At 40.8% G+C, this 16,280-nt stretch overlaps 1 protein-coding gene across 2 annotated transcripts in view; it reads right to left on the bottom strand.

The window, feature by feature from the left end:
• The window catches only part of UNC5D (unc-5 netrin receptor D), a 534,662-nt gene that overhangs the window by 31,630 nt on the left and 486,752 nt on the right, over positions 1–16,280 (bottom strand). For both annotated transcript variants that reach the window (XM_063077218.1, XM_063077219.1), the window contains 2 exons: positions 6,501–6,669; positions 2,739–2,966 (listed from right to left, as the gene is read on the bottom strand). In XM_063077218.1, coding sequence (XP_062933288.1) covers positions 2,739–2,966; positions 6,501–6,669 — 397 coding nt within the window. The remainder of the gene's footprint in view (positions 1–2,738; positions 2,967–6,500; positions 6,670–16,280) is intronic.

The raw sequence follows: 16,280 nt of genomic DNA, 5'->3' as shown, positions 1-16,280 counted from the left end.
CTGATTTCTGAGAGGACAGGTGGAGTTGGGTCTGAAAGATTTCCTTCTTGCAAGGTCTTCCAGTGAGAGGTGAGCTTTTAAGTGTTTTATGGGACATAATTTCCCAGTGAGATATGAATGAAATGGAAGGCAGCTAAGCCCTTTAACCAGGCTTCCCTCTTGGTTAAGAGTACAGTTCTAGTTGGGCACATACTTGTAGTCACTTCTTTGAGATAGGAAAGATGCACTACAATAGATAGAAGCAGCTGTCACAGCCATGCTTGGATTTATTTCCTAATCACGACAAATATTTCATTATAGTAATAGCTGAATCAAATTCCAGGATGGGCAATATCTGCAGAAATGCTCCATGAAAAACTACATATTAATTTTGATTAAGAAGTCGGTTCAATGAAGGTTGCAGGAAATGAGTCACCACTGTATAGTATATTTTCGGTTTACACCACACAAGTTGGGGACGGTAATATTAATCTGTGAAGTGTTTTAGAGGTTCAAAAAGTGAACTGTTGCTAAAGCTTTTTAACAGTGGAACTATTTTAATCAGTTAGCAACTATATAATTTCCCCCCTAACTAGATATCACGTATGAAGCCATAAAAATATGACAGAGATGATTTGAGATATTAAGGTGTCCTGAGCACATTCATTTAGTAAGGTAAAAATACAGAAAGTGAGATCCTTTCAGACACAGAAACCACAGACTAAGACTGGAGAGTAAATGGTTGTTTCCTGGACTAAGAAGTTTCAGTTCAGAAAAGTTACAAGTTACATTTTAATGTATCTGTGGGCCAGAAAAGCTATTCAACCAAGGTTGATGATCTTGCAGAACCCCAGGGGGGAAGCACAGCCTTTGCTGCTCGTGACAGCTGTCACATACATCCTGTCAACAACAACTACAACCAAACCCAACTTTAAAGTCACCTTTATTTGACATAACAGAAGAGAGAATGATTCACTGGAGGTAAAGAGATTGAAACGAATAGGGTCAAAGGTATTTGTACTGAAAACTATTTCTGTAAAGCAAAATTAAAGAGTTTTACTAATTTAAGAATACCTCTAAATGATGAAATAAAGATATTTTAAATTCAGTTACAGGGATAATAACATTTTCCCTAGCACTGACTAAGAAGGGTATGTTACCAGTGGGAATGAATGAAGGTGTGCAAAGCTGTGCTTAGGGCTGAGTTCTCATGACTTCCACAGCAATTCACAATCACATGTGGACAGTGAGCTGTTGAAGAATCCAGTAGCAACCAACAACAATGAAAGCAGATTATCTGAAAGGCTCTGAGAATAAACTTTCTAGTCAAATGTCTGTCTCGCTTGAATATACATCAGCAGTGAGACTGTTATTCAAACAAAATTCCAAACTGGTTATGAGGCTGACATCCAAGGCGGTTACAGTCACAGCAGCCCACAGTGGGTTATCCACACGAGCCAGGGGACTGGAAATCTTTCATGGGCCTCGGTGTTTACTCAGTTCACTCAGCCTTTAACATCTGGCCGGGTTACCAAACATCCAACTTGAGTCATGGTACATTTCACAACTGTTTAGTGGTCGTACTGACCCTCAGATAAACTCTTCTATTTTGACATCCATTCTTTATTTTTGCTTACTGAATGTCCATTATGTGTTCTCTCTTGGAGAAATTCTCTTATTGGGGGTGGGAGAGCAGAGGAGCGTATACAGTGGCAATCACAGGATGCAGTTTATCTACTTAAACTGAAGTTCCTTACTCTACAAAATGGCACACCTATGAAAGAAGCCCCTCTCAGGACCAGCCAGAGATAAAGTGTGCTCTTCATAGTGACCTGTGCTACTTAAGAGACAGGGAAGGTGTGGGAACTCAGGCTGGCACCGTGTCACCTTTAATGGCGTATATACAGGTCATTGTATCTTTTCTATCAGTAAACACGAGTTTTCTAGCTCAGTATCTTAAAATCTAGTTACTGAGGAAATGCTCTGCATAATGGACTTAATGATCCGGGACTGGAATAGCAGGGATCTGGAATGAGGTGTGTCAAGAGAGCTATGCTATTTATGTACGGGCAAAGCTTACACAGGCAGTTCTGCATTATCCTTGCTGCTATTAATAAACTTGCACTCTTCATGAGTAGCTAATTTAAAATCAATCTTACATGATTAAGAGTACTAAAAATGGAAAGGAACCTTGAACCACCTCTGCCCTAGTAGCCCTGATAATAGACTCTGTATGCAACCTGGTGAGAGCACGATTTATAACTGTTGTTCCCTAACTACAACCTTCAGTTGATTCAAACAGTTTTTTTACTGCCCTGTGCACAGCAAGTAACTCTTTTTGTTCCTGTGGCTCATGACATTTTCCCTCTTGAAATGATATTCTTTTCTCTTCTGCTCCAAAATCTCATCCATCCATGAAAGTTTGCAGAGGGTTCTCAGAAACTCTTCTCCAACTCCTCTATCACAGTTGCATCTTTGTTTTCTGAATTCTGACCCCACTTCTAGCCAGTGTTCTAATTTAGTACATGATATTCTCTGTGTTAATTTAACTCTTTGTTTTTGCGTGCCAAATACCTCATCCCCTCTCGCACTGTTGGACACCCGATATCATGGCTCTTGCTTCAAGATAGGTATCCCAGTCAAATCAGTGGTGTGGGTTCACGTTCCAGAGCCTCAATCATAGACTTCTCTGTTGATACTGATCTTTAGGGAACCCCATACTTTCATGACACCAAAAGAATTATAGAAAATAGGCTGACCTGAAATGCACAAGGGGTATTGTCCACACAGTAAACTCTTAAGTTGTAATCCAGGGAGTTACAGGACATGCAGCCAAAAACTGCCACCTTGAGTTGCTTCACGGCACACTCTGTGATTGGTTCTCCCGTGAGGGCATATGTCCCGAAGCTGTCTAGGAGCACATGACAAGCAAAGGGGTCCAAAAGGCAGTAACAGGATGTGGATTCATCCTCCACTGACATCACTTCCTGTTGGAGAAAGGCGTGTTATATTCTCTCAACTTGGAAATAAGAATAACAGTTATTCTGTAAGGACATAAATAAATAAATAAATACATATAAATAACTTTTTCAGAATATTTGTTTTCCTAATTATCTTGATGTTAAATGTTCCTCTTCTACCAAAATAACTGTCTATATCAAGAACTCAAGAAATAGTTATGTTCAGTGTGATATAATTCTATTTAATAGGTTATAACAAAAGTCACTTTGAAAGTTCTGTTTATGGTTAATTTGTCCAACGTTGAGTTAAAAAAAAATCTTGGACATTAACATCAATAAGCAAACTGTTACTCATTTATTTATCTTTTTTAAACAAAGGTCTATTTAAGAAAACCTCTTTAAATATCTATAAGGCAATGTTTATTTTCTCTCAAATGTTTATCCTCTTTAATTCCACTGAAATCACTCATGGAGAACCATTAAATAAATCACTGGGATAAGATGTACCAGAATATTTTTAAATTCCTGATAAAAACTTAGGTATGTGTGACTGATTTGGTGGAGCATAAATATAACACCATCTGGATGTAGAAGATTGTGAGGAAGTACTGAGAAGAAAAGCTAAAGTGTAAAAATCAAGGCAAGGCAAAACCTAATGGGAAGGAGACCAGAACATGGCCCCATTATGAAACCCATGGAACTTCATGTCCTAGGAAATTTGCATGAGGTTGTACTAGGACTAAATAAATAGCAGAATGCTTTCTGAAACGAAGAAAATAGACAAGTTTCAGGACACAGCTGGGCAGGGTAAATGTAATCCATTGCAGCAAGTGGGAATTTTCTTCTCCTAAAGAAACATGATTTTCCTTTTACTTCTTTTGCCTGGAACACCTCCTGGGAGGCAAGATCCCAGGGCTTTCCGGAACAGGTCATTGTGTTCCAACAAGATAATTCACCTGCTTTCATGCAAACTAACTTCAGTTGGACATAAAAGAATCCCTATTAGACAGATAAATCAGAGCTTTCACTTAAAATAGTAATTCACCTGAAATCTTTCTTTGCCATGACTGCCTCCTGCGTTGTTAGCCTCCCATTATGTGTCTCATTCTCTTTCCTTCTCTCTCTCTCTTCTCTCTTTGTACTGTATCTTTTTTGTATGTTCTCATATACACAGGGAAATCCACTCATAATAATTCTCAATGCATTCATTAATTCACCAAACATATATTAAGCACCTAATGTGTTCCAGAATACTTAAACATAGACATGTTATAATCCCCAGGATGGAAAGAACAGATACAGTGATTTCTTTTCTGAACACAAACTGCCTGCCCTGAGCTTCCTCCCTAACTCAGCAGAGGCCACAGAGTAATGTCAATTCAGATAGGGACAAGGCCTGGGAGGAAGTGACAGAAGTCAGTGAGCAGGTACATAGTGTACATGTCTGTGTGGGTGTAGTGGATTGAATTATGTCCCCTCAAAACTCCCCGAAGCTTGAATTGTGTCCACAAGTTTTATGTATTAGAAACTTAGCCCCCACTGTGACTGTTGAGAGGGTGGGCAATCCTATTGTAATTGAAAGGTGGAGCCTCGAATAGGTGATTGGATTGTAGGACCATGCCATAGTGAATGAATTAAAAATGGTGTTCAGGTTGTGGTTCTGAGAGCTTTAAAAGAAGAGGAGAGTCTGTGTCTGTGCTCTCTCTGCTTCCACCATCTTGCAATGTGAGACCCCCAGGTCATTGTCACCACCACTAGATGGACTTTCGACTTCCCAGCTTAAAACTGAAAGCAATAAATTTCATTTTCTTTATAAATTACCCACTTCCAGGTATTTTGTTATAAGCAACAGAAACAGACTAATACAGAAAATTGGTACCAGGAGTGGGGTGTTCCTTATAAAAAATACTTGAAAATGTGGAAGCAGTTTTGGAACTGGGTATTGAGGAGAGGCTGGAGGAATAGGCTAGGAAAAGCATAGATGCTGGTGAAAGTTAAGATGACAAGAAAACCAGGGAAAGTTTTAGAGATTGGTTAAATGGTCAAAATATGGGCTGTAAAGATCATTCTAAGGAGGTCTCCATAGAAATAAGGAGTTTATTGGAAACCAAGGCAAAGATCACCCTGCTGTGAACTGGAAGGGAATTTGACTTGCATTGTGTCCACACCCTAGGACTTTGCGGAAGTTAGAAATCAGGAGTTGTGAATCAGAGTATTTGGCAGAATAAATTTCCAAGCAGTAAAGCATTAAGGAAGCTACATGGCTACTTGTAATAGCCTGTGCTGAGTTATGGCAGCAAAGGCATGACATAAAGGCAGATAAAGAACCATAACCAGCTGAGGTGCTTGCTGAAGGCAAAGGGAATACAGAATGGGTAGTAGAAGAAGATAGTTATAAAAGCCAGCTTCAACCACATCACCAGTTACAGAAAAGAGGATTGTAATTGTCTTCCCTATTGTGTTAAGAAATATGGCTCTATGTATATATACTGTATACATATTAAGCAATTATCTTTGTTTTTGTTCTTATTCTTATCATGTACCATGAGACTTACTGACTTTATACCAGCATTTAAATATTGTTTGCCTTACCTAACAGTATTTGCATTTAAGTCATGGAATACTGGGAGAAGGGTAAATATCATCTAAGGACTTTACCTCCTCTTTTAGGAAAGGGATTAATGTGTTTTCAGTTGCATGCAGGATAGTTGTGTCATGTTAGGTGACACTATTATGTTATTGTCCCATTTGAAGATTAAGTATGATTTAAGGAGATAGTATGGATTCCAAGTTGACAGGGGGTGGACTTGTGAAGGTGAATTCTAGGTGTCAACTTGATTAGATTAAGGAATGTCAATAAACCTGGTAAAGCTGTCTTTTAGATGTGTCCATGAGGGTATTTCCAGAAGAGATTAGCATGAGAGCCTGAGTGGACTGTGTGGAAAAGACCCGCCCTCAATGTGGGTAGGAACCACCTAATCTTCTGGGGACCCGGAGAAAACAAAAGAGGAAAAAGGTGACACTCTATCCAGAGAGCTGGGGTACACTCTTCTCTCCTGTCTGTGGACATCAGAGCTTGAGACATTTCAGCTTTTGGGTTCCAGGACTTACACCAAGGACACTATCAGCTTCCCTGGTTTGAGGCCTTTGGAGTTGGACTGAGCCACCCTACTGGCATCCAGTTTGTAGACGGCCTATCATGTGACTTCTCTTCATAACTGCATGAGCTAATCCCCCTAGTAAATCCCCCTCATATATTTATAACATATCCTATTGATATCCTATTGATTCTGTCTCCCTGGAGATCCCTGACTAATATATTGGGTAATTACAACTGTACTCTAAAACCAAACAAAAAAAGCTCTGGATTATCTCTCGCCTCTCTTCCATTACCATGGGGGGAAAAAAAAAAAAAAACTAAGCAATATCTTGAAGATGTTGTAAAGCACCTGCTACCAACCTTTTGCAAAACAAGAAAACGCTGACTTGTGTTAAGAGAGGTTAAGGCTAAACCTATCTGTAGAACCCAAGTCCTATTAAAAAGAAAGAACAGGGTCTCACCTCCCATTTGCCCTGCTGTGTCCTCTTCTTTAAATGGATATTCCAGTGCTCAGAACTGACATCCGCACAGTGTGGAATGGTCAGTGCAAAAGGAGTGGTGACAATCATGTCTGGGGGACCACAGGTGACTTCAGGACTCAGGAGCACCTCAGATCCATCTGACTGGAGGCTTTACAGTTGGGAAAAGGATAAAAGAGAAAAGCATGTAAAGAAGGGGGAATATTGGAATGAGCATTTAGTTACAGACTGGGGTTTTCTTCTGGCCCAGCAAAATCTCTTTCAAGGACCCCTTTTGGACAGCAACACTCTTACAAAGGACTGAGAACACGCATCTGTCCTGAACTTCTCGGGCATACAGACTGAGGTTTAGTCTAGATTCCAAATGTAGGTTGTGACAAACCAAGCAACCAAATGACAAATACTTCTTTGGAAATACAGGGCAGGATTGGAAAAGTCAGGTCTGGCTGGTGGGTCACGCACAGCCTTTATTCTTGTTGATACATTACCAGTGACCAAACCAAGAACTTTACAGAAATGACTGATCACGTCACCTTATTACATCAGATTCCTTTCTCCCAATGACACGTTCTGCAATATTTTTAATGCTGATAAAAGATAAAACACAAATTTATGGAATAAAGCAGCACTTCAAACATACATGGAGTATGTCTATTTTGGTTTTGAAAATATTTACTTTCCCCCAATGCACAAATACATAGGTTATGTAATGATAGCCCAGGAGACCACTATAAATGTGTGTAATAAAGTAAATCAATCAATCTATCTCAATTTAAAATCATTCCACCTAGACCTCATGTTCAGATTTTTCTGTACTGTGAATTATTTACAGTGGGAATGCAGAGTCATGAAACAGGTAAAAGAAAATGAAATTCAACTGAAAGGAAAAAAAATAAGACTTCATTGAATGCCTCCCTCTTTCATTTTCTTGGCTTGTGTTCTTAATCTCTGTCCCCAAACAGTCAGGAGGGGTAGTTTATAGCACAGAAATCACTGAGAAGAACCCAGAAGTCCACTTACTTTTTTCCAAACTGTATATGTGCCCTTTGATCTTTCTTTTTGTTTACTAGATTTTCCCTTGTAAGAAACATAATGATATTTAATATAGTCAATAAAGCAATTTAGGACTTACAGATGAACAATGCTACGTGAGAGCTGGGATATTATCAAAGCCTTCAATCACACTATCTAGGAAAGACATTTAAATATGTCATCTCTGATCAAAAAAGCAACCCCTTGGGCAACATAAAGATGAAATTTAATGCTTAAAAGATACCACCTTTTCCATGATCCTATATAAACAAAAATGTTTTCTGTGAGTGCATCTAACGTGTTATTAATTTCTGAATTGCTTTTGTGGACATATCCTGTTCTTTCTCAGTAGCAATGGTCACTCTGGAGCTCATTATCTATAATTTGCTGCTGCAATAAAGCCAAGGCATCTAACTGAGCAGGAGCATCCTGTATCTACTATATCCAAAACAGACCTGAACATTATCACATGGTCTCCCTCCCTCCCCAGGAAGCACTGGAGACGCCTTCAAAAAGGTCAGTCTTCCACAAAGGTGACCACAGTCCCAAGTTGGCAATTCTTTCTGTCCAAGCGAAACACAGATGAAGCTGAACACAGGGTGCAGTGACCTTTAGGCAAGGCAGGTGAGGGGAGGGGACGGGGAAAGCAGTGTATTACAAAGAGCAAACACCATGAAAATCCTAGAACAGTATACTTGAGATGCGAAAAACATGTGAAATTCAAACGTGCGCTCGGAGCAGCACAGAGTGGCAGCCGCAGGGGGACGCCCACCGGTGGCGGCTAGAGAGGGTGAAGCGCTTTCTGCGTCACTGTCGCCTGCATTTATCATGGCCAGGGACCGCATGGATGCTTGTGAGTGACCGAGGACAGGCTCTCCTGAAAGAACATTTAATTGCTTTCAGAGAATCATCCCCCTGGTTGAACATACTGTTCAAACATATGGGAATTTGGGGAATGATTTAATGCCAAATGAACTGAAATCAGCTAATTAGATGAACTCTCACACGCATTGTGAATACAAGACTCCTTTCAGCAATAACTGAAACGGCATTAGGCGTCAGAGGCAGTGCACATTGAGTATTAGGCAGGGCTTGGAACAGGAGTTTTGCATTAAGCAGGCACTGGGCATTTCCGTAAGTGCAAAATAAGTAAATCAAGACTTATATCTAACCTTCCTATGGTGAAAACAGTGTTCGTGGGTGTAGGTCTCTTTTGGGTGAAGAAACAAAACTTAATCTCTCCATTTTTTCCCAGATGATTAATAGTAAATGGCTACTTTCTGTCACCTCCTATCTGGCAATCAGGGAGATTGACAGATATTAATGAAAGCTCTTCACACACCTGTGGAGGTGGGTGATAATAGCACAAGGTCACAGAAGTCAATCACAGTGATGGCAAAATGCCCCTACATTTCGGACTCATGGGCTCCTGCTCTCTGTGACCATATTTTACTTTTCTTCCGTTACCATTAGGAGATTTCAGGCCAAATAACTGGCTCTTGTGACATTCCAAGGAAAGATGGGGTGAAGGTAGGGGGTGTAGTCCAAATGTAGTCACGGACACAGACTGAGGACATTTCAGGACAGAGGGCTGGGGAGAGAAGCCATTGGGCATGGACAAAAATGAAGCTCCATAAGGGAAGTGTAGATGGCATTTAAGTTTCCTCACTTTATAAAGTACATGACAAGGCAGCGTTCATATCCCTGCTGGAAAAAAAAAGCAACGTATTTTTCTAAAATTGCTGTGAGTTAATAATAACTGTGTACCAATAACAGCAGTGATTTCAGGGCCATAATATGAATGACTTCGGTGTATCACACACCCTAGTGTGGTCTGTAGACTGCAAAGCCTTTTTGCATAGGGCTTTTGCTGTTAATTTTTTTCATTGCTCTCTATCTACATGCACATGCATATCTATATACGTGCATACACACACATGTGTAATTTGAATGCTACGTATGGATAGAAAAAGATCAATAATTTAAGAGCCAGTTCTTATTTCTATAGAAACTCTGCTTTCTTAGATAGCTAATGTATTCAATAAATTATCATTATATCAACCCACACATTAACAAAATTCCCAATGCCTTAAGGAAAGCGCACTATGGAAATTTAAGGCACCTTGGCGATGATACTGCTCTCCCGGCCTTGACCCTGGACACACACAGTCTGTCCTCAACACAGCAACCTGAGTGACTCTGCCAAAAAGGACAGCTGATTCCTGCCTCAAGGAATTGCTGCTGTTCCTGCTGCTCTGGAGTGCTGGGTGCTGCCTGATACAGTTTTCCTCCAGATGTCCACATGATTTAGCTCCCTCATGCCCTTCAGTCTTTGCCCAAATGACACCTTCTAATGATGCTTTTCCTGACAAGGCCTTGGTAATTGCAACATTCCCTACACCAAAAGCTCATCTTTGCTTTTCTTTTTTTCCTCAACACTTAATGTCTTCTAATGTACAATACCATTGCTTACTTAGTATTATTATGATGTTTTTGTCTCCCACAAACTAGAATGTAAGCTCCATGAGGCCAGGGAGTTTTTTCCTGTTGTTCGTCATTTGTATCCCTAGTGCCTTACAGATGCCAGTTGTAAACACTCAAAAACGTTTGTTGAAAAGCTGAACCATTTTGAGCATCAAAGTTTATAATGGTAGTAAAGGATTATAACCCATTAATATAAGAATCCACAAAATATACTGATATAAATGAATAAATAGGAGGGAAAACTCCCCCATACAGTAGAAAACCAACTACCAAATGTAGAAAACCATCATTTAGCAATCAACCACGATACTCAATTCAGTCAGGAATCATGAATGCATGCTAACCTACTGAGTGAAAGCTGAAGAGTAGAAAAGAACTATTTACATGGTTTCAGAGTATCTTCCTGCAAACTACTTACTAATTACAAAAGGGTATAATATGACTTCACAGTACAGAACCTTCACAGACAGCACCTAACACAAGTTATCAAAGTTAATGTTGCCAGTAATGGGATAAATCAAAAGAATATACGTCCTAATAGGACACAGTGAAGAGAACTCAGCATCGCTTCTGTGACATTCCCACCGAAAGTGCACAACCCGAGCCTCACCATAAGGAAACATCAGACAAGCTCAGACTGAGGGACATTCAGTAAAATAACTGATCTGCACTCTTAAAAGTTGTCAATGTCATGAAATACAAAGAAAGACTCTGGAACTCCTCCACATTAAAGACTAAAGACACATGATAACGTAATGTAATGAATAGACTTGGATTTTCGCTTGCTATAAGGGATGTGATTCAGGTAACAGGTGAAAAATGAGTAAGGTCTGTAGAGCAGGTAATAGTACTTTATCAGTGTTAATTTCCTGGTTTTGATAATTGTGCTGTGGGTATACATGAACATTTCTTGTTTGGGGGATATATACGCTGAAGTATTTAGGGGTAAAGGAACATCTTGTTCACAAGAGTTAAAAAAAAACATAAATATATACGTATGTGTGTGTACAGATATGTACTTATTTGTGTGTGTACACACACTTGGAGAGAAAGAGTGAAGAGACAAATACAGCAAACGTAGTGAAGTGTTAACATTTGTGAACCTGAGTGCAGGATAGATAGGAATTCTTTATACTATTCTTGCAATTTTTCCTTAAGTTTGAGATTGTGTCAAAATAAAAAAATAAAATAAACCTTTTGAATAAATGAATGAATGAAGATATAAGGTCCAGGGAGAATTTTTCCTGAATTTGTACGATGAAATCAGCAGGGCACCAACGCCTGTATAAAGTGCGTATGGAGGTGGTGGGGGCGTGGCGGCAGGTGGCAGTGAGGTGACAGTCTAACCGTGCTATGGGGTAAGTAACACCCTCCAGCACAGTCCACACAGCAGCGCCACCTGGGGGCACGCTGGAGACGATCCGCTCCAAGCAGCACCAACTACCGCAGGGCTGCAGGTGCAAACCTGCACCTTTTGCTTTTGTGCTCAGCGTCTCACCTGATGCTAGACTTGCCGCGTGTCACTTTCTTCAAATGAAACAGTCAGGTCCACTTTCGAGATGAGGTTTTCAGCACTGTTGCTGTCTGCCATGCTGCTCTTGGTAATTATCATTCCCTCCTTCCCTCCTTCTGATCTATATTATAGATTAATGTAGGTTTGATCACCTTTACCCAGAGTATCACTCAGGAATCCAGGCAGGAGAGGAATGATAGTTTTACTATGTCAGACCCTGGGTCGATATATAATTAAATCATATTTTAATGGAATAGACATAAAAGGCAGATAGATGGAAGCTGTACTTAGTCATAAAGTTAGAGCCCAGAAAGCAAGGTAGCTCCAGCCTCCTATATCTTTTCTACCCAAGACGACACATGGTTTTAACTATTATTATGCTCTTTCTCTTTTCATTAAGACCATCAGATTTTGAGCTAAAATGCTAAAATTGCTGTGGACAAAAACTGAGGTTTTGGGGTTTATTATTTCTGTTGTTTTCTTTAAGTCAGTTCCTTGTCTTACTAACCAGCTCTGTCTGACCAGAGATTTCAGGCCAGCCCCAGGACAATGACATCGCAGAATCTCCTGAAGAGATGGATGCTTTAATACCAGCTTTTCTCACCAGTTAGCCCCAACACTGTGACTGTGTGTCCTGAGGACTTTAGTTTTTGTAATTGAGATGTATGAGTTAAGAAAATAGACTTCTGGAACGTGGGTACAGGAGATGAGAAGAGGAACAGAGGAGAGTGACTGAGCAAAATATTCTCTTTGTTATAACAGACCCCTCTCTTTCTCTATAAGTAGTTCTAAAACCGTAATGTGATTCTGACTTCCTTGGGCAGCTTGTTCATACTATATTCTTGGATAGCACCAATGAAGATTTTGACTCAGTATTTCTGAGATCGGGCCCAGGAACTCACTTTCTCTTACTCGCATTTCTACATGCAAGGTAGCCCTAGCATTAGCAGCTGAGAAAAGTCGTGTAGTTCTTTAGAAAATATTTTGAGCAACACCTCCTGCAGCAGGGTGCTTGGTGCTGTCAAACACAGGGTAGCCTTCCAAGCTGGAACGTGGATGCTGGTCAAGTTTAAATGCCCAACATTAAGGCCCTGGCTGATGTTGCTATGACTAAAAATTCAATTGCACAGGGACTGTTCCTACATCCCTGTTCTCTAAGTAGCGTGTGTATTAATAAGCATGGATGTCAGGTTGGGGGTTGACTAGCAGCAACTTGAAATAATGTTGTAGCTCATCCAGCCATTATATTCCATTCACTGGGGCAGGAAAGGGAGCAGTTGCGACAGCGGATTAGAAGAAGCAACAAACACAGTTCACCAAGGCTAGAAGCACTTGGCTCTACTATTAAACGGTTTAAAGATCTGGGTCACCCACGTGGTATCACCTGAAATGGGATCACAGCAATGGGGATGGTGCAAGGGTGGCTGAAGTGGGAGGGGAATTATACACACACTGAAATGACTATATCTGAACTTGCTGAAATTTGAGCAACCACCACACTGGAGATTACACTGTTTGCATATGTTAAACGGCTTTAGTTTACACAAACATTCCTGGGGTGTTTACCAATTAATACACTAAAGGAATCACAAATCATGTGTAAATCACCAGTTCCTACACATAATGTAAGCCTCATGTTTCATGCAGCGTCGGGCTTGTGTTTAACTTGTTTTTAGGAAATCTGAAGTGACGGCTCACCGAAAGTGCCCTGCAGTGACAGACAGTGAGGGGGAGAGAGAAAGCGGATCTCTGCGTGGTTTTTTGCATCTACTTCTTCTTTCCCCATTTACATTTTGAATGGGGGTAATGGCCTTCCCTGGAGGAATCTGAATCCGTTTTAGGCTGGGGAAGGACCTAGGAGTCATCAGGCCCAACACCTTCATCGTTCAGATGCTTGGCAAGGGGTGCAGTGACGTGGCCAAAGTCATCTTCGGGAGGCAGAGCAGGCGCCGGAATCTACTGGCCTGTTAGTGGTGGTTTGCGGGGAGGGAGGGTGCTGAGGTGAGGCGTGGGAAGTAGAAGAGATATGTTCCCTGGGACTTACAAGGGCACTTCAAAAAGTTCATGGAAAAATGGAATTGAAAGATACTTAAAATCTTTCTATGAATTTCTGAAGACCCCTCCTATTCTCCAAACCTGGGACTTTAGGGTAAGAGGTTGGCATGAGAATTGTTAAGGTTGTATTCATAGACACTGGAGAAAGCCTCAGAAAGCAAAGCCTTGAGGTACACAGAGTGGTCAAAATAGAGGCTTGTATTACGTTCCTGTTAACTGTTATAGCACAGACTTACGGGCTCAAAACAACACAGATTTACGATCTTAACAGTTCTGTAGGTTAGGTCTCACAGGCTAAAATTAAGGTGTCAGCAGGTCTGTGATCCTTCCGGAGGCTCTGGGGGAGAATCCATTTCCTCGCCTTTTCCAGCTTCTAGAGGACACCTGCACTCCTTGGCTGAAGGCCCATTCCCCCATCTTCAAATCTCTGACTCTGACACTGTTTTCCTCTTATAAGGATCCTTACAGTAGGCCCACCCGGGTAATCCAGGACAATCTCTCTTTCTCAAGGTCTTTAACCTTAATTACACATGAGAAGTCCCCTTGGCCATGTAAGGTAATGTATTCACAGGTTCCAGACATTAGGATGTGGACATGTTTGAGAGCCATTCCTCTGCCTACTCCGTGCTTTTCATGTCCCCTCTCCTACCGTGACCTGAGCCACCATTGTCTCCCAGACACCACACAATCTGACCAAGGTGGCTGTTCCTCATTGGGTTATCTGCATTGTTCTATCCCACCCTAATTTCCAGAGTTAAGCTCCATATCTGCATATAACTTTATGGAGTCCTGGGAAGTTACGGTTTATCTTAACGGGCTTAACCAAGAGAGGTTGGCTGTCCAGGTTTTCAAAGAGCTGTGTAGATTGTCTTAGAAAACATGGAGGCAGCCTCAGTGTGGGCTGGTGTCTCCTGGCATTTTTATTAGGCTGTATCTAGGTAAAGAGGAGATAATGATGTATACTAAATATCTTCATAGGGCAGGTCATTTCTACTTCTAGCATGGGCAATAAAAGAGATGGCACAAACAAATAAAAATAATTACAGTATGTGATGCTGTCTTACAATGTGCAATCAAACTCATGAACTACTGACTTTCTCCTTATTGAATTAAGGTACATCTTCCATTCAGATCTATTAACAACATTCACAGACCATTGTAATCTCTTCAATAGGATCCTTAATTAAACACTCCTCTGGACCACTCTAACCACTCCACATTGTGAGCTCACATGGGCTTCAAATGAACGTTGATTAAGATGACGGCAATTTTTATTTATGTGTGTGTATTTGTAGACCGAGGGGGCATGAGGTATAAGGGATGGTGACCAGCATGGGACGGGGAAATGCTCCTTTCCATAAAAAGCAAGTCCTAAAAGGACAACGTTAGGAATCCTTTTTTCCTGTCCCTCTTTCTCTCTTTCTTCCTCGCCTCACTTTTGGGGGTAATGGCATTATATTGTAACCTAAATGACTTTGTAAAGAAACCATTGTGATTTTACTGGGGAAAAGAGAATAATCTTCAGCTAAAGGCACATTAACCCTTCTAAGGCCATTAAGACACCATTTGATAAATTGCCCTTTTTATTACACTGCATGGTAGCGGTAGCCTGAAAGAGTTAATGTGTTTTCCAAATGGCAGCAATTTACTCCCCTTGCACGAGCACAAAGAGCCCTCCGCCTCTTTTTTATTTCCTTAGGAAGCAATTTTCCTTAGCAGTTCCCTACGCCTGTTATAGTGTTAATTAATGCCAGATCTCTTAAAAACGACAGGTATATGTTTTCAATTTGATTCTTCAAATAAAAATTTCTAAATCTCACTTAAAGCATCAAACTAGAATCAAACTCGTGACTGACCACTGACAAAAATGATGACAGGGACAATCCATTCATTTCTATCCATCAGTATCTAGCAAGAAACACCTGGCAAAATGGACAGAGACAAAGCTTGTTCACGGTGGCACAAGTCACCTGCCCTGCCTCACCAGTCACTGATCTCCTAATCTAAACGCCAGCCCACCTGGACTCCACTGTTTGGACTCGCACAGTATTCCTTTAGAGTATAAATCATAGACCAGACTGTTACGAGAAACAGAGGTAGACTCAAAGGAATTCATGCAGGGAGACCTTTGTGTCTTCATAAGGCTCTTCATTTTAAAGGGAACTGTTCATGTTTGCTGTAACTGAATTCATCTCTACTCTGAGTTTAGGAACGTGGCAGCAGTGAGAAGGGAAGAACCCCATACCCACAGGACAGAGCTAAGACAGACTCCATGCACTTCAGAGAGCTCTTGTGACCTATGTAACTTAAAAAATTAAAGGATGGATTAAATGATGTCATAATATAGCCTTTAATTGACACTATAGTTGCACTGGACTTCTCACATATAAAATCATTTTACTGTCCTCACCAAATCCTGAAACACAGTTAATAATATACAAAATGTATAGATCACTAACTGAGGCCTAGGTTAGAATGATTTGCTCAAGGTCTCATAGGCTGGTGGCAAAGGGGACTGGAAGCCAAGCCTTCTGGATCCCCGTGCTCCCTGCACTCTCCCATCTCATCTCATTTCCAATAACTCTATTCCTGATGCAATACCGCTGCCCAGATCTGCACTATTATCCTGACAAGGTACATATGTTATCAGTTCACTTCAATGAGCTCCAGGTTTGGCA

This window comes from Cynocephalus volans, chromosome 13 (assembly GCF_027409185.1).
Source record: "Cynocephalus volans isolate mCynVol1 chromosome 13, mCynVol1.pri, whole genome shotgun sequence".
In the NCBI taxonomy this organism is placed as follows: Eukaryota; Metazoa; Chordata; class Mammalia; order Dermoptera; family Cynocephalidae; genus Cynocephalus; species Cynocephalus volans.
The sequence above is the reverse complement of the archived record's forward strand: the minus strand, read 5'-3'. Positions and strand labels throughout refer to the sequence as shown.